Here is an 18930-nt window from a genome sequence, read left to right as displayed (position 1 = left end):
CCGCGCAGGGGGCGGACAAGGGCGGCAGGTTCAGGAAAGGGGGTGATAAAGGAACGCACGGGGTGGAACAAGGCTGAGGGATGCGGCAGAGGCGAAGCCAGACACCGCGCAGAGGGAGGGTGGGGAAGATCTCGGGAGAAAAAGATGATATACAGCCAGGTGGGCCAATGTGGAACGGAGAGGCTGGCAGGGGTGAAGACTGGTCAGACGAGAAAGGAAGGAGGCTTGAGTGGTGTCAGTAACAGCGGACTCAGTGAACTTACTGGGGGGGGGGGGGGGGGCAAACGTGCTTTATACCTCCCTTCGTCACATGTAACGCCATATGGTCAAATGTTAATCTGCACCAGAGACGGGGTTAGGGTACCGTTGCTCCACTTGTTCCCCCTCACTTAGATCGCCCCTGGTGGCAGGATCCCGTGGCGAGGCAATTAGGTCGATTTTGAGCGGTGCTGACAAAATAAATAATGCATGTAAGAGTCATTTAATTCTTAAGGTTGACGGGCGCGTCAACTACATTGGTCATTGGCATCCTGCCAAGAAGAGGATCAATGCTTTGGTGAAGTCCAGTATGGCATAGCAAACGAGTCACGACTACTGCGTATGCTGTGACTGGGGCGACAGGGGCGCAACAGGGGCCTGCAAAGAGGGAGGGTAGGAGAAAGTTAACGCGGTGTAAAGAGGTGCGCGGCTCTTGCAGAGAGAGGGCCTGCACCCCGAAGCAGGACGGATCGAGGACGGGGGGGGGGGGGGCATGCATGTATCAGCCAGAGACGGCGAAGCACGGCGAGACAGCTGGCGCGCCTAATGGGACAGAGGACGGCCAGGCGCGCCCGTTGGGAAGAGAAAGGGAGGATGCCGGGGCACACGTGGAACCAACGGCAAATATATTGGATGTTGACGTCATAGCTGGGCAGGGTGCGGCAGAGCGCTGGGAAACAACAGGGCCCCGCGGCAGGGAGCGTGGGTGGCGCTTTTGCGTCTCTTTAGGATGGTTTGCTTCCTATGTTCCTGCCAGTCCCCATTCGAAGCCTGCGTTGCAAGCAAACTTCCAAAAGCAATGAAGGATTTATGTGAGAAGTTAAAAGCTCATTATTGTTATGATCTCCGCAATTAAGACAAATTTGGCCTTTGTAATCACCAATAAAATCCTGAAGCTCCTGTGCTGGCTGTGAGTGACGTAGAACTGGTATCAAATAGTATTGAGGAGAGTGAGAATGCTAGGTAAAGTTGCCAGCGGTGGTCATTCCTAACACAATTTGCGTTCATGGATCGTGCGATACATGACGTCATGTAGAATCTTTGTCGGACGCGTATAATCTTTTTCCAAGACTCACTGAAAAGAGGCAATGATCACACGACAGATTTCATTATGCAGAAGTCAACTTGCGTGCCCAGGACCGACCGCGGCTGGTAAAAAGGTGCATTATCGGTCACAAACAGCATAATTTACCGCTTTCATCGCCGGCAGCACGCGCAGTATCTGCAAACGAAAATCGTTGTGTCTGCATGCGCAGTTATTGCCATGACAGTTGCGAAGATGCAAGCAGAAAATGCGTCTCACTGCGAACACATCCGTCAGATTCTGCGTAACATCAAGCAGAATAGAACATGCTTGAGGCGCTGTGAATGCACTCATGTCGCTGTGCGTGTGCCGGATTGCGCTCTATTCTGCGACCGATGGAAGGGCTCACGTGGGTTGTATAGCCGGTGGATGTCTTGCTTTGCTGGCGGGCCCCGGTTCTGGCTCGTTGGTGGCCGTGCTGTTCGTGGCATGAGACGCCGCCACAGCTCGACAGTGGGCTGGGTCTGAACGGGCGCTCAGCACGCCAAACGCCCGTGAGACGCCCGCTAACACTAGGCTTAGTTTAGTTTATTGCGGTTTCGTCCCCGAAGTTCCAGGGCTTTTACATAAACCAAACCTGGCGTGCATCGCCAAAACTGCGGTTAGAGAAGACCAGACGCCAACGCAACACTCTCAGAATCACTTGGCACGTAGCCAGATGTTACTTCTGAACTGCAGATTTATGGGCCACGTTAACGCGTCACATTCCTGGTGTTTTGCGCGGGCAAAAGCAGGTGGTTATATAAATTCACGACCTCGGAACTAAACATTCGTCTGTCACGCTGGTTCTCGTCCGTGTTGGGGCCGGAGTCAAGTCTGACGCACCGTGTAATCTGAAGCTGAAACTGATGGTGCAAATTTGAGGCTCGCTAGTGGGTAGTATGGCCCTGGCTTGGACAGGATCAGTTTGATAATATCTTACGACGATCACGTCTGACAAAATGTCTGAACGCGGAAATGCCTGGACGTAAATGCATTTTCCACAAAATCTGACCTCAGTTTTGTCGTCAACGATGACGCAATTGCACGTGATAGCTCGATGAATCCGCGTCGTACCATGCCTTTCGTAGATCAATACACGGCAGCGAAACGGGTTCTTACATCACCAGCCCGTCCACGACTTACCCCAGCGCGTTGCGAAGAGGTGCCACCTGTGACACTTACACGCGTATGCGTTTACCAGTAGCCCTGGTCGATTCGCATTTGCTGTTAAGTACGAACTACCCCAGAAGACAAGTTCAGCTACGCGCAAGCTTCGCTTTGAAATTCCGGTAACTGCACATGACAGATCAGGAAAGAAGCCAGCCGCCGGGATTTTGCGAGAGGTTAGAGTTCTAAGGGAATGAACTGCTGACCTGGATAGACCGTTGGAGAGCCCACGGTGGGGTGCATTCCGTGCCGTCTTTTTGACAGTGTGGTGTTATGCATTTTTTCCACGTTCTCGTGGCGAGCGTGCGTTTTGTTCAAGTCACCAAGCTGTTACACAAGGCATGCTTCCGTGCAATTCCTGAAAGGAGTTGGTGACGAGGAGAAAGGGACCAAAGTGCAACGAATACAAAAGTTATTGGAAGTTTATTTGAAGCTCTTTCGTGTTTGAAATCCGGTGGTAAGATCCTAAGTGGAGACCTAACGCCGCCGTTTTTTTCAGAAGAATCTGATGAGCGAGGCCTGACGCACCAGCCGCGCTTCGACAATGTGATAGAGCAGGGGGCGACGGGAAACGGCGACACAGTTTGGCACGGCCGATAACTGGCTGAGGACCCGGCCGAGGGTCCGGCCGAGAGTCTGGCCGCTGTTCCGGCCGAGAACGCAGCCGAGAGTCTGAGCGCCAGTCCGGCCGAGAACCCAGCCGAGGGCCCGGCCGAGAGTCTGGCCGCTGTTCCGGCCGAGAACCCAGCCGAGAGCCCAGCCGAGAGTCTGACCGCTGTTCCGGCGGAGAACCCAGCCGAGAGTGTGAGCGCTTGTTCGGCCGAGAACCCAGCCGAGAGCCCGGCCGAGAGTCTGAGCGCTGGTCCGGCCGAGAACCCAGTCGCGGATGCGTCCGAGAGTATTGCCGAGGACCCAGCTGGTGGTTATGCCGAGGTCCGGTTCAGGATACAACCAGAGGTCTGGACGAGAGAACGGCCGAGGGTCTAGCCGCGGATCCGGCCGAGGATCCAGTCAGAGGTCTGTCCGAGAGAACGACCGAGGGTCTGACCCAGAGCCCGATCAGGATTCTTACTGGGAGTCTGACGGCATGTTCAGCTGGTGGTCCCGACGTGCGCCACTTCGACCCGGTTTGGTCTGAGAGACTGCTCAAAGGACGTCGAGGACGTCAGAGGCGTCGCCAGACCGGCGGGAGAGGAGATAATCTGGCGCCGTCAGAAGCGCTGCCAGACCGACATGAGAGGGAGATCTGGCCCCAACAGAGGCGCTCCCAGACCGATGGGAGAGAAGACGATCTGGCGCCGATAGAGGCGTTGTCAGGCTGACGGGAGAGGAGATGATCTGGCACCGACAGAGGCACTGAAAGACCGACGGGAGAGGAGGACCTGGCGCCGACAGAGGCGCTGCCTGGCCGGTGGGACAGAAAATGATCTGACGCCGACAGAGACGCTGCCAGGCCGACGGGAGAGGAGATGATCTGGCGCCGGCAGAGGCGCTGCCAGGCTGACGGAAGAGGAGGCGATCTGTCGCGGACAAGCCGTCCTCAGGCACGCTAAGGACCAACCGCTGAGCTGTCTGCCAACGTGGAATTCTATTGTTTTGGCGGTTCTTCTGGGAAGGAAGTGCATTACGAAAGTGGCAGAAAGTCGGCTGAGTGGATCGAGACAAAGAACAGGCGTGCAACGAATTCAGCTTGATCCCTTTATGTGCTGTAAGATCTGAAGTGGAAGTATCTGTTACTGGATGTTTCAACTGAATGTATTATTTTACCCGCATTGTGGGGCTTATATGCAATTAAATTAAATGTTATTACGGCGCATTTGATGGATGTCGGGTTAAACACATAGAGCGTTGTTGAACATCAGCAAATGAAGCCTATCGTGCTCGTGTTACATATGTGAATTAGTTCACGTGAAGGGATTGGCTTCGTAGCATATCATATTGAAGTATGCACGCAAAACGCTGAGAATGGGTCAAGTATTCTTTTTTCATTTCGCTCTCTGACAGCCGTTTCATTTTTATGCTGTACCGTGTCTGCATAATACTTGTTTCAGACCGTTCAAAGGCCGCTGCTCAGAGGCGCGACTACGTTAAAGTACAGTATTCATGTCAGGGCATTACGGCACATAAAGCTCACACTTGTCTTGCGAAAATGATGATGTTGTTGCTGCTTTTCATTACACGAGTGTTGCCCAGGGTGGTCAGGCTAGTTAATTTGTTTGAGGGTTGCCACCCCCCCCCCCCCTTGCGTAGAGCCGCTCAGAAATCATTATGATAGCTTCTCCGCGTTGCAGTGCAGTGGCCTTAAAAATTAAATGTGTTTTTTAGGCAAGTTCCACCACTGCCACAGTATAGCTAAATTGAAACATACTAATGCACTGGCATGTTCACTATGGTATGGCGATGCAGTGTCCGATCTAAGCTGTGCATCACTCTGGTTATGACAGCGCAGTGTCCCGATCTCAGTTGTGTATCCCAATCCCAGCTGTGTATCACTGCGGTATGCCAGTGCAGTGTCACGATCTCAGCTGTGTATCACTAAGGTATAACAGCGCAGTGTCCCGACCTCAGCTGTGTATCACTATGTATGACAGCGCAGTGTCCCGATCTCAGTTGTATATCACTATGGTATGGCAGCGCAGTGTCCCTTTCAGCTGTACATCACTATGTACGACAGCGCAGTGTCCCGATCTCAGCTGTGTATCACTAACGTAAAACAGCGCAGTGTCCCGATCTCAGCTGTGCATCACTATGGTATGACAGTGCAGTGTCCCGATCTCAGCTGTACATCACTATGTATGACAGCGCAGTGTCCCGATCTAGCTGTGTATCACTAAGGTATAACAGCGCAGTGTCCCGATCTCAGCTGTATCACTATGGTATAACAGTGTAGTGTTTCGATATCAGACGTATATCACTATGGTATGACAGTGCAGTGTCCCGGTCTAAGCTGTATATTATTATGGTATGACAGCGCAGTGTCCCGGTCTAAAGTGTATATCATTATGGTATGACAGTGTAGTGTCCCGATCTCAGCTGTGTATAGGCTCGGGAGGCCGGTCTGGACTTTTGGGACAGCTCTCAGCCGGGACGAGCCAACCGGGACGAGCCGGGACGAGCCGGCCAGGACGAGCCGGGACGAGCCGACCGGGACGAGCCGGGATGAGCCAGCCGGGACTGAGCCGGCACAGGTCGGCCGGAGTCCACCCAGCGAGGGTGGCTCCAGGCGTGGCATTATTGCATCCATTCACTGTTATTTCCTATAGCAAACTGATGGCGTGACCTCGAGAAAACGCGGGCCATAGACGTCGTATTATTGCATCCGTTCAGCGTAAATTCCTACAGCAAAGTGGTGACGCGCCCACGAGAAAACGCAGGTAATAGACGTCGCATTATTACATCCGTTCACCGTAAATTCCTGCAGCAACCTGATGACGCGCCTATGAGAAAACGCAGGCAATAAACGTCGCATTATTGCATCCGACCGCCGTAAATTGCTATAGCAAACTCATAACGCGCCAACGAGAAAACGCAGGTAATGCGAGTCGCTAATGGACGCGGGTTCCGCAAACCTGAATGAGAAGTTTGCGGAATGCTTCTCATTCCGCAAATGCGGAATGAGTAAGGGTACAAGGTGTGGTTCAAATGCGGAACATTCACTTAAACGCACAGGCACAGGTATTTCAAAATGGACGTCGCGTCTATTTGAATCATCGGTCCAGTCGGTTTGCCAGCAATCATTAATAAGCTGACCTAGGATCAACCGCAAAAAATCGAGCAGAAATAGTCGAGCGTGTTGTACTTACAGCTGATAGTCGAGTGTCATTCTTATGTAGGGCACTAAGCCTCAATCTTCTGGTCTGATTTATAAGAGTTTCACCCCTGGCCGCCGTATTAAAGTCATCACTCTTTGTGCAGCCCAACTGTCGTTAGCTTTGCGCTGTCAAGTGAAAACTTGAACGGAAAAGGTCAAGTCTGTCGATGCAAGATATAAGTTGTCAGCCAACAGCGCTCGCACCAAAAACGTTGCTACGAAAATGTCGCAGTTGCCGCACATAATTGAAATATGTCAACCGGACGCTGCATCTTTGCAAAAGCCTTCCTACACCCACCCACCAGCATAGAATAAGACGCAGTCGGGGACCAATGGACAAAAAAAAGCCGAAGCAAAAATTGGAGGAGTATTTTGTGCTGGCAGATAGTTCGCTGGCCGCTGGGTTATAATCAGATATCATTCCTACGCAATGCACCAAGTCGCAATCTTTCAGTGTGACGAATTGTTGATTTTTACTTGTCCGCGGTATCATGACAAGCAATCCATCCGTCGCCGGTATCTCCACGCTGTCAGGGGGGATTTCAAAAAGGTCATGCCTCTCTATGGGAGATTTACATCGCCGGCTGATACTGCTTTGCCATAAAATTGTCGCAAAACTGCATATTCCGCTTACAAGTGAAACTATCTCAATTTGGACGCCGATTTTTGTAAATCACCAGCATGAACGCCATCCTGTCCTACAGGAACACCATCATTGTGTGGTACGCTCCGGTGGGATTTGCTGAAAAAACTGAAGACCAAAATCCGATGGGTGGGAGATTTGCATTGCCGTGCGATCGTGACGAGACAATAACATCGTTATGAATAATTTGCACTTTAAACACGACCTAAATTATGTAAAGCTGGACGACGTATCTCTTCACACCATCGCTCCAGCCGGCCCACCAGGAATGGGTGATATCCTGACGTGAAATGTACCGAGAAAAAAATCGATTAAAAAATCGGACGGGTGTGTTGCACCAGCAGCTGATAGTTTGATACAAGACCTATCGAAAGCACCGAGTCACAATCTTCCAGTTGGATTTCATAAGTGGTCTTCCAGTGCCGTCGTATTATTGCCTTGACACAGTGTGCATGCAGGCTGTCGTTAGCTCCACGCTGTTAAGGGGTTATTTGAAGAAAAAAGCAGGTCGTGTTTGCCGATGAATCAGATTTATATTGCTGGCCGATGGCATTTCCACAGTAACGTCGCTTGGCAAGGTTGTACCTTCGAGAAGAAAAGGCATGCCAAATTGCACGCCGTGCTTTTGCAACGCCTCCCTCCAGCCGGCATGTCAGCATTAAATGGCATGCGGCCGGGGATCGACCGCAAGAACATCGTGACGAAAATCACACGAGTACGTTTTTTGGTATATTGTCGATAGATATTAATCATACCGCATGCATCAAGCCGCAATCTTTCAGTTTTTTTTTAAAATTCCCCCAGCCGCCGTATTGCGGCCATCATCCGATGGCCTGCCAATGGAAGCTACCTCTGCACCTGCATGACGTGATTTGAACAGGAAAGGTTCTGTCGGCCGCTGCATGAGTCACATCACTGGCCGGTAGAGCTTCCACAATAACGTCGGCATGGTAAAGCTGCACATCCTGCATACAAGTAAAAGCATGTGAAATTGGACGCCGTATCTCTGCAGACCACCTTCCTAGATCACTCGCCAGTTCTGACTGAGGCGCTGTTGGTGGATCAAATGAAAACTGATGCGCTGTCGGCGGATCAAACGAAAAAATAGGAACAAAAATCGGACGAGTATGTTGTGCTGAGAAGTGGTAGTACGAACACTATCAGTAAAGCAGACAGAGAGGAGGGGCAAAGGGAGCACGTGCCCCCCCCCCCCTGGTTTCGAGCGGCATTTCGGGTCCTTCGGTACCTATGATGAAGTGTCCGATTCGAGGGCCCGAAGGGGCTGGAAGCCCGGCCGGAGGCCAACCTCCAAATTCGCAGGTTGTTTCCAGTTTGACCAACCCAATCCAGGTTCGCCCCATCCCATTTCTGAAGCGCGGTTACACCCAATAGCGCAGACAGAGGGGAGGGTGGAGTGGGGGTGAGGCACAAAGGCACGTACCGTCCCCCCCCCGCCCCTCGCCATCAGGTCTCGAGTGGTCCGAACGGTCACTCCGATATCTACGATTAAAGGTTCGATTTGAGGGTCAAAGGGACCGAAAGAGCGGCCGGAGGTCATATTCAGTGGCCCCGGCTCGTAGGGCCGGCACTCTGATGCTAGCCAGAGGGTCCGCACGCTGATTAGGGACCCCTGAGTCGACAGGTGGCTGTATGTCGGTCTGTAGCCGGTCTGTAGCCGGGTCCAGCAACTTACATTGGCCGGAGACCGCGTATCTGTCAGGGGCCAACAGCGCCTAGCGGAGTATCCTGTATTCACAAGGGCCCCGAGCCGACCAAGGGCACTGTTCGATGAGGCCCAAAGAGGGGCCCAGGCAGCCCACGGAGCCGACGACGAAGGATCGGTTGGAGGGCATAGGGGCTTGAAGGACTGGTTGTAGGTGGCTGTACGCAGCTGTAGCATCGCGGCCCGTAGTGCCGTGACCTGAAATGTCCATTGTAAGGACTCTGTTGGGCCCTCTTATTAGGGTTCTCCATCTCTATGATATAGGGCCTTGGCATTGAGCCAGACAGTCGACCCCATGTCCGTCTTACGTTTGGGATCCAATTCTCTAGCAGGAACGAGGCCGGGGTGCACGATTTGCAGTGTTCGGCGTCGCTAACACAATGAGCGGCTCCCGTGTTGGTCATGAGCCACATTGCCTAACAGGGATCCTATCGCGGCAGGTGGCTCCGAGTCGGCCAGGGGCGGTGCTGAGGGGGCCAGAAGAGGGGCCGAAGGGACTCTCGAGACCAAAGATTGACTCCCACCCGTCAGGACGTGGCATGAAATGTCAGTTGGAGGGCGTCTTGCACCGATTGGGGACCCCTGAGAGAGCACGTTCCTCTGTTTCGGCCAGGAATCACCGAACAGCCGGCGCCTTGTCGGTCTGAGCTCTGGGAGCCCATCCCCAAGCAGGGACAAGGCCGGGCCGTGATTTGCATTGGTTGGGGCACCTGCGGGCCTCCTGTATGTATCAGGGGCCCAAAGTGATTAACGAAGTGTTATGTGTCAATAAGGGGCCGCGAGTCGGATGGGGAAACGTTTGCTCAGTAGGAACGGGGACGGGACCCCGATTGACAGAGGGCTTCTTGCGTAGGCCGGGCCCTCTGACAGGGAAAGAAAACTTGAGAACTTATAAGTGCTCACACTGAGAACGTGGAATGGTACTGTGTCAGCCAGGGCTCCCAGCACCCAACGGTGGGCCCTTCAACCCAATTCCAGCACTGGAGACTAAGTACCACTTATTGGACAACCTCCGGCGATCAAGGACGTTGTTGCGTCAGTGAGGGCTCCTGCATTGATCCTGGGCCAGCTGCGCTGGTCAGCAGGTCTCCGGCGTCAGGGGGAGGAACAAAGCGATATAATGTAGCTTTGAAAGGGCCTCCGGATCGACCAGGGAATCTCTCCGCGTGTTGCCAGAATGCCAGCCGGAAGACGCCCCATGCTGGGACGAAGTGACCTTCAGCCGTTTACCGCTAACAAAAATGTGATCTTAGTCTTCTGCTCAAATGTGACCTCGCCCAGAAAAGAATAATGGTCTCAGTAGTGCTGAAAAGAGAAGGTCGAATGCGTTAAAAACGAATAAGGTCATCTTATGTCAGCAGTCTAGTCAGTCAGTCTAGTCTAGTCTAGTCAGTCTAGTCTCAGAACGTTCATTCTTTTGCAGAATCGCCTAGAGAAACAAACTACATCAAATGGCTTGAGCTTGTGTGCCTGTAATCTCGAGAGCAGGGACAGCGGTGGAACGGGCTGCAGCTTCCGCAGTCGAATGGAGATGACTTATGCAAGTGACACCAGGTGGCGGGCGCCGTGCGCGCGAAAACGACCGTCATGAAATGATGGTTACGAATGTCTTTCTAAATTAGCATTAGGCTGGGTGATCTATTCCGCAACTTTGAAGTCTGCAGCTCTGGACAGATTGACAGATTTGACAGATACAGCAACACGGAAGAAAGGGGTTCTTCCTTTGCTTTTTCAGTCCCACCACCAGATGTCAGCACCAAGCGGTTCCGCTAAGGCCAATCCGTTCCTGTCATCGATCTGAAAGTCATACATGTGAGATATACCCCCGGACTACCTTCTAAATGTGAGATTTGATGTTCTAAAGCGTTCAAAGATGCTGCTTCCAGAAGCGTCGTAATTTGTACTTGCTCGTCGACCGCGGCTCAGTGTTAGCTACCAGACCGATGCCGCGCGAGCTAAGGAGACTGCAGCGCATGGCGTCGAGGCTTTGTTGCCAAGCCTTGCGAGCGCGCATGTTTAAATTGAAACTACGTTACATAATTTGTATCACTAATCGATGCTGACTGAATGTGCAGGCTTTTCAGACAACTTTGGCTTCGCCATTTTTGTATAAGTTGTTAGCCCATCTGATCTACAATCTACATTCGCGCGGTCCTTATTGTGCGCAGAACCTAGATACAAATTCCGGCAAAGCTCTGAGTTCTATGAGATTTGAAAGAGTCCACTGGACCATTACATGATGAAGAGCGCTAGGGGGTCATTTCATGCAATTTTTTAAAGCACGTAATTATTTTTAAAGCAGCTTTTAAGCTTTTTGACCATCAAATTCAGACAGATCTGGTCTCGCGGTAGCATCTGGCCCCTCACATATTACTTTTTAGTACACAGGGGAGAAGTATGAATGCAACCGTTTAGCTTCACAGAACAAATGCGCTTACAAGACTAAAATTCAAACTGCCAGGCTTCCATATGCGATTGCTGTTGCTACGCACGTGAGTTTACAAGATAGGTAGCAATTGTATTATATATACATACATATATATATATATATATATATATATATATATATATATATATATATATATATATATATATATGTGTGTGTGTGTGTGTGTGTGTGTGTGTGTGTGTGTGTGTGTGTGTGTGTGTGTGTGCGCGTGTGCGTGTGCATGTGCGTGTGCGTGTGCGTGTGCGTGTGCGTGTGTGTGTGTGTGTGTGTGTGTGTGTGTGTGTGTGTGTGTGTGTGTGTGTGTGTGTGTGTGTGTGTGTGTGTGTGTGTGTGTGTGTGTGTGTGTGTGTGTGTGTGTGTGTGTGTGTGTGTGTGTGTGTGTGTGTGTGTGTGTGTACAGAGTGGATAGCCAGAAATTTAGAGTGTAAGTGAACTGTGCCAGATAAGCTCTGCCTTCCAAAGGTAAAACTCCATATGTTAATTTTTGGCCATTTTCGCTTTTTATGTCATCTGATTCACCTATTCATGCTGATTTCGATTATTCAAACAATCAGGGCAAATTTTCACAAACTATGAGTCATTTCTTTTAGCTAAAAGTGTGTAAAATTCCAACTATCGGTTTGAATATCCGGATGCAGCATGAGAAGACGAATCAAATGACATAACAACCGCACAATGGTTAGAAATGAACATATGGGGTTTTACCTATGGACAGCAGAGCTTTTCGCACCTGCCCCTTTATGGCGACTTACAAAGACTCTATCCCCCAATTATGTTGAGAAATCGACACTTATGAGTTCGAGCAGTATCCATAACTCCCATTTCGTCCAATGTTATCCTTACATCTCCGATAGCTTCAAGTACCACTGAACGAATAAACCACACGTGCGATCCTCACGACCGTCGTCAATCTGCGATTCTTCATTTGTTGCCCTTTCGCTTTTCACATAAATCAACGTCTTTCTACGCGTGGAGATACTAAGAGTCTTGTTGCTCGCGCAAAAACATAAACATATCTTCGGCGGGCTGACTGCCGCTTAACTTGTTAAATCCACGTATGCGAATAGGGGCAACTTAACCGCAACGTCATGGGATTACAAGCCAGCCGGTTCTTTCTGAAATAAACTGAAAATGAAAAGTGTGTGGAACTGTCGATGTCACTGCAAGGGTGGCGAAATACGCGGCATTGCTTTAATATAACTCAGAATCGAACTACCAGCCCACCCCTCCGCAATTCATCCGCTGGGACAGCGAGGTGAGGGTCCTACCCGTGTCTGCCTGACCGTTCCAAAGACCAGGCTGGGCGTAAGCTGCCACAATGAGTCAGGCATAACAAGGTTTACACTGAATAGATTTTGCAGTTTGTTGGGGAACTTGGCAGTTAATAGTGGAGATTTAACCTCCTCCCACCCCCCCCCCCCCCCTTCTGCACCCAAGTAACCATGCTAAAATAGGACTTGCCAAATGTCGTCGCCTGATAAAATGCTTCCCAGTGACGTCATAAGATGATCCGACGGAATGTTTACAAGACGCATATTATGCTTTCCATTGCACGACTCCTTGTCAGTGCAATATTTATTCGCCGCTTATTGTTGCTGTGCGAGAGTGCAGCACGAGAGGTGGTGTTGGTGTGTGGTTGATTAGGTCGAAGTGAGTGAGGACAGAACATGCTATTTATTTACAATATTTGGCACCAGCAGGTAAGAAGCATGGACGAGTCGCTCGTGGCTGTATGGTGTGTATATTGGTGCAAACGTTGTGTGGCTTGTGTTATATGAATGCACCACAGACCCTAAATGCGTGCCGAGGGGGCGTGATACGCAGTCTGATGCCAGCGTACACCATGCACATGACGTTTGCTGACCCCGATCCAGTCTTAAAGAACATGCAGGATGTAGATGGCGATACGAAAATGCCCTAGGTGTGATGAATGATCAGGCCGGGGCACCACCCCTTTCCAAGAAATTGTAAGTCAGGTATGCGGTGAAAGAGCACCTTATGTATACTTGCTGTATCTGAAGGCTGCAAACCATTGGGAGTTTGCATGCTTTTCTGAGCTTGATCAATTTTAAGCCTATCATGATCACCCACACCTATTTGGGATGCAGACATGTATTGGTGCCAGGGATGTTACTGTTTTCTGTTACTGTTTACTGTTTCTGTTTGTGTTACTGGCTATGAATGCTTTGCTAGTTTAGAAAAAGCAACTTCATTCCTGTTTTAGGCACTTATTTTACTTGATGTCTATCATATTGCTCTATAAGTGTAATGTTGCTCAATTTAAGCAAGCTTGAGGGTCTAAAATGGGTGGATGATATACAAATTTCGTAAGTGTTGCTCATCTTCGGCTGTGATTTTGCCAGCAATAGCTGTTAATCCTTTTGGCATGTAAGCATGGACTCACAAGCACTTCCACTAGATATGTCCATTCTCAGCCTTGGTGTATGATAACATGTTCTCACATGTGAACTTTTCCTGCCAGCACTATACCACACCATGAATATTATGAAAAAGTTCTGGGGGAGCAGTGGCTCCCACCCAGAAGATGCTGTTATGAGCCAGCAGATTGCACTGAGCCTTACACACCTGAAGAAACTGTATGGCGAATATGTGCGCCCACCCCAGCCACTAACTGAGGCTGAGCGGGAGCTCAAGCTGTACAGCATGCTGCCACTATTCTGCAAGGTGAGTGACTCTGGTGGGTGTCTGAGGTGTGTCCCCCTGCTTTTTGTATGTCCATTAGCAGGTATAAAGCACAAATTCATTTGGCACTCATAAATGAAGTGGGATCCCATGGGTCAGAATTTTTCAAATTGTGATTCAAGGAGGAGGAAGGGTTAAGATTGAGAGCATTTGTCTACCTAATCATCCACCCTAGAACCTGAAGTGACAAATGGAGAAATGTGTTTGCCATGTATGTGGTGGATGCTGAGTAAGTGCCCAGGACCAGACAATTACAAGAAGATTGAGCCTACATATGTCGCAGGGTTGGCTGCATTGGCCTTAGTGTGCATTGACTAAGCATGTATGAGATGTATGCATCAGAAAGCCAGAATTTTTGTGCCTATCTTAGGTGATGTGTGCATCTACATATAGGTGACTGACAGACCACAGAGGGCCCTGACCATGCAACTGAGTCTGTTTTTCTGTACACAAGCATTTAAAGAAGTCAGCCTATGGCACATCCGTGACAATGGTAATAAAATAGCAGCATAACCTGGACGGCCTACTGTGTTATGTGAATTTGATGCCCTGTACTGCATTGTATACCTCATTGCTTCCTGTTGCTGGTGCCAGGTGTTCGCGGGCGCCTCCGGGCAGGAGATCGCCGACCGCTTCCCGCAGTGTATCCAGCTGAGTGAGTTCACCACCAAGCTGATGGTGGCGGAGATCCGGCGGCGTGCCTTCAACGAGAACACAGCACTGGCCAGCTGCGAGATCATCAGGTGAGTCTGATTATCTTCATGTGGTCGTCAGGTGAGTCAGGAATCGTCAATGTCGGTGCTGGCCAGCTGCAAGATCATCAGGTGAGTGTCAGTCGGCCGGAGAACACAGCGCTGGCCAGGTGCGAGATCATTATGTGAGTGCCGGTTGACGGGAGAACATAGCGCTGGTCAGCTACGAGATCATCAGATGAGTCTCATCATCATCATGTGGTCATCAGGTGAGTCAGGAATCATCAGTGTCGGTGCTGGCCAGCTGCAAGATCATTATGTGAGTGTCAGTCGGCCGGAGAACACAGCGCTGGCCAGCTGCGAGAACATTATGTGAGTGTCAGCCGGCCGGAGAGTACAGCGCTGGCCAGCTGCGAGATCATTATGTGAGTGTCAGTCGGCCGGAGAACACAGCGCTGGCCAGCTACGAGGTCATCAGGTGAGTGTCAGCCGGCCGGAGGGATGCGGCGCTGGACGCGAGGCCGCCGCGGCGCTGGAGCGCGCTGCTCGGCTGGCCGGCGGGCTGTGCGGCGAGCCGTGCCGTGTGTGTAGTGGGGGTCGTGAGCGGTGAGTGGTCGATGTCGGCGTGCGGGTTACAGCTGTGGTCCATCGCACACGCGGCTCTGGCTTTCGGCGTGGCCGCCTGTCACGCTGGTTGGCGTGGTTGCGCCGGTGGCTGGCAGACGCTGTATGCAGGTACGCGGGCCTGAGCCCCCGTCCTTAAACCCCGCGATCAGCCGATGCCTCGGGGATGCGCCTCGCTCGGTTGTCTTGCCAGCTGACGGACACAGCCCCGTGGTCGCCGCAATGCGGCTGGCGCCGTCGCCATCAACGCATCGTCTCGCTTGAACTGGCCACCGGCGGCGGGTGGGGTGGGGCCCGTCGGTCGGCCTGGGACCGACGCATCACGCCGCCGTCAGCTACCTGGAGCTGGGCGGCGCCGAGGAGACTTCCAGTGGCTGGACGCTGCTCAACACGCTCACCCTGCTGAGCTCGGCCGGACCCTCCGTCGTTCAGGTCAGGCGCGTCCGCTGCTGCTGCGGCTGCGAGGGTTTGGAGGGTGAGGGGGGGGGGGGGGATACCACGGTGGAGTTTTTGGTCGATTATTTCCGCACTAAGTCACAAGCGCCATGTCAGTACGTAGGAGTGGCTGGAGGGGTGTGAGCCGCGTATTAAGTCGTCACCGTTTCACCCTCGCTGTTTGTGTGCGGCGTGCGGGTCGCGGTCGCGCCGCGTGGAGACCGTTGGACGTCGGACAGGGTTCGGTTGGCATTCGGGCGGCCGGCTGCCGTCGTGTTCGGGGTGTGCGGCTCGTTGCGTGAGATGATCAGATGCTGGGCATGATGCAGACGCGTGTAGGGCCAGCCATTGATCACCCAGTGGGCTGCCCACTGGTTTGATTCAGTACAGTCGCGGATCATGCGCCGTTGAAAAGGCGCCCCCGAAATGTCACGCCCCTCTTGGTTGCCTCTGAGCTTAGCCTTGATAAATGGTTTTTTAATCCACATTTCCACGCCGGCTGTGGCCCATGTCAAGCCATTGTAAGCTAGCGAAATGTGAATATCGTGCTGAGACTTGCGGATTCTGAGCGTATGCTCTGCTCGCAGACTTTGGTGCAGAGAGTTTTCCTTCGCTCTTTATTCACGTGTCGAAGAGGGCGTAATAACCAAGGGTTGAGAGCGTGGTTATCCCAATTGGGGGCCGGGTTCAGATCACGGTCTCACCATCGCCCTTGAGCATCAATGTGCAGTCGCTGGCGCTCCGTAAAAGGCCGTGACGACGTGTGGGCGTTGTTTCGGTTAAAAAGAGACATAATTCACGTATCGATTAGCCCGGCTTGATCTCAGCTGAGTGTCGCCGCACGGCCATGCCGTCGTGACGTCACGTTGGTTGAGCCGTGCGCCTGCGGCCGCGCCTCAAGGCGATGGTGGCCGCCGCCCTGCCGTCACGCTGGTCAAGTGTCTGTACCTGTTCTTCGACCTGCCCGAGCTGGGCACGGACGTGGCCGCCGGCACCGAGGTCACGCCCCACGAGAGTCGGCCCTCCTGCAGAAGGTGTTTTGTCCAGGTGATGAGGCCGACTCCTCCAGTGATTGGTCTTGCCTAGCCCCCCCCCCCCCCCCCCCCCCCCCCCACCTTCCTCCACACCCCCTCCGCGAGGAGGTGTAGCTTCAGATGAAGTGTCCGAACCTGTATATATTTTTTTTTGTAATTTATGGAGTGCACGTGTGCACAGCGTTTTCACAACGATGTCTGGGAACCTTTTCAGCCTATGCCCTGCCTTCGATGATTCAACTACGACCCTTCTAGTGAATTTTTACATCCGGAGCTCCAAGGTTTATTTGTGTTATGTCGTGGCTTGTCAAGCGATGAGGGTATCAAATGATTGTTGTAGTCATTGACGTTATGTATTTCAGTAGCTAGCTGAGAAAAATTTCATCAATGAACTGTTGTTGTATCTTGCTCGTTTTTAGACCATGATGGAATCAACTGATTTTTTGAATGCGTATTGTCCGGAATATTTTGATTGGGATGAATATTGGGATCGGGGCTCATGCCAAACAGTGTGTGCTGTATGGGCCCAGACCCCCCCCCCCCCCCCACACACACACCACCCCCGATCGATCAGATCAGATCCAAAATTCGAGGTCAGCTGTCATAACTTCGCGGCGAATGCTTAGCGTGTCGCGTCGCCCGACACGGTCCGTCCTGCCCTCTGACGTCACTTGACCTTTGGCGCGGCCGCTGCCACCGTATCTGACCTCGAGCGGACGTCACCGGCCGCGGACCACCCTAGCTTATGAAAAATAGCGATTGCTGAGTGACACGCGTCCACCCACCCCACCGGGAGTGGGGTGGGAGGCAAGCGTCGTAACCGACCGAACGACGGGGGTCGACAAACGGGGGCGATGTGTGCGTGGGAATCAGCACAGTATCCAAATGGCATGTGTTTGTAATGAAAGCCAGTACTAGGAAGCAGTGGACGTCCGCTTGCAAGCAAGCGTAAGTGCAAGCAGATTAAGGTCAAAGCGTTTGTGGGCGACATCAAAGGAACGTCACGTGTCCGATTGTTTTAGCGGACAGTCCGCCTACGCGAGCGGTCCCAGTGACGTCAGACTGACGTCACGCGTCGGCCCTGTTTCAGCTGATGAGCCGGCTGTGCAGCAGCGCTTGTGCGGCGGACGAGCTGGCGCGCCGCGACGATCTGAGCCTGCTCTTCTCGGCCATGACGTCGCCGTGTCCGCCGCACAACGTCAGCTGGCGCAAGTCGGCCAGCGAGGTGCTGATGGCGCTCAGCAGGAGCGGGCTCAGCGTCAACACCGTCACCTACATACACAGTACGGGCCTGGCCTGGGCTGGGCTGGCTGGGCTGGGCTGGGCTGGGCTGGGCTGGCTGGGCTGGGCTGGGCTGCTGGGCTGGGCTGGGCTGGGCTGGGCTGGGCTGGGCTGGGCTGGTGGGCTGGGCTGGCTGCTGCTGGGCTGGGCTGGGCTGGGCTGGGCTGGGCTGGGGGCTGGGCTGGGCTGGCTGGGCTGGGCTGGGCTGGGCTGGGCTGGGCTTGGGCTGGGCTGGGCTGGGCTGGCTGGGCTGGGCTGGGCTGGGCTGGGCTGGGCTGGGCTGGCTGGGCTGGGCGGGCTGGCTGGGCTGGGCTGGGCTGGGCTGGGCTGGGCTGGGCTGGGCTGGGCTGGCTGGGCTGGGCTGGGCTGGGCTGGGCTGGGGCTGGGCTGGGCTGGGCTGGGCTGGGCTGGCTGGGCTGGGCTGGGCTGGGGTGCCGGGCCGGGGCTGAGCTGAGCTGAGCTGCCAACTCAGCGCCGTGCCGTCGGCGGCCGAGGACGTCTGCCGGGGCTGCTAGCTTCAGCAAAGGCTTTCCATTGTTGCTTCGAAGGAAATTTTGAAGGTGGCGTGTTCAATTGCGTTTCCCTGTCGTGACGACAGCAACAAATGTGCGGTAACGGTATGCTGTACCAGCCCAGGCCTGGTTTTGTCGTAAAATGCTGGCGGCACAATCTGGCAGCGTTCATGAAGACGGCGCCTTGAAACCAGGCTCCGTGTGTGACACCAGGCTGAGATGCATGACCAAGGACAGTGAGGCGGAAACTTGGAGCGTTTTAGAACTTCGGAGGGTCGGACGTGCCCGGCAGGTGTTTGTTATCGCTTGATCGCCACTGACCTGAAACCTGAATGGTGCCTGCTTGTGTGTCGAATAAATCCACCCACAGCGTAGCCTGCGTGGGGGATGCGAGCGTTGTTGCCGCGGCTGATCGCGCGCCCTTCGTTCGCCAGACAACGGCTGCGTGAGCCTGTGCTGGAGAACATGCGCTCGGCAGAGGACATGCCGCCGCTGGAGATGGTCGAGATGTTCGTCAGCCTCTTCTGCTTCC

General features: G+C 53.0%; 1 protein-coding gene across 1 annotated transcript; it reads left to right on the top strand.

The window, feature by feature from the left end:
* The first annotated feature begins 13609 nt into the window (after window positions 1-13609).
* Window positions 13610-17699, top strand: LOC119093692 (WD repeat and FYVE domain-containing protein 3). Its single transcript, XM_037216696.1, has 5 exons — window positions 13610-13802; window positions 14415-14563; window positions 15472-15568; window positions 16473-16570; window positions 17696-17699. The coding sequence occupies exons 1-5, from the start codon at window positions 13614-13616 to the stop codon at window positions 17697-17699; spliced, it is 537 nt and encodes a 178-aa protein (XP_037072591.1). The 5' UTR covers window positions 13610-13613.
* Window positions 17700-18930: the final 1231 nt, after the last annotated feature.

Source organism: Pollicipes pollicipes, unplaced genomic scaffold, assembly GCF_011947565.3.
Source record: "Pollicipes pollicipes isolate AB1234 unplaced genomic scaffold, Ppol_2.1 Scaffold_1600;HRSCAF=1878_pilon_pilon_pilon, whole genome shotgun sequence".
NCBI lineage: Eukaryota > Metazoa > Arthropoda > Thecostraca > Pollicipedomorpha > Pollicipedidae > Pollicipes > Pollicipes pollicipes.
This window is presented reverse-complemented; position numbering and strand designations above follow the sequence as displayed.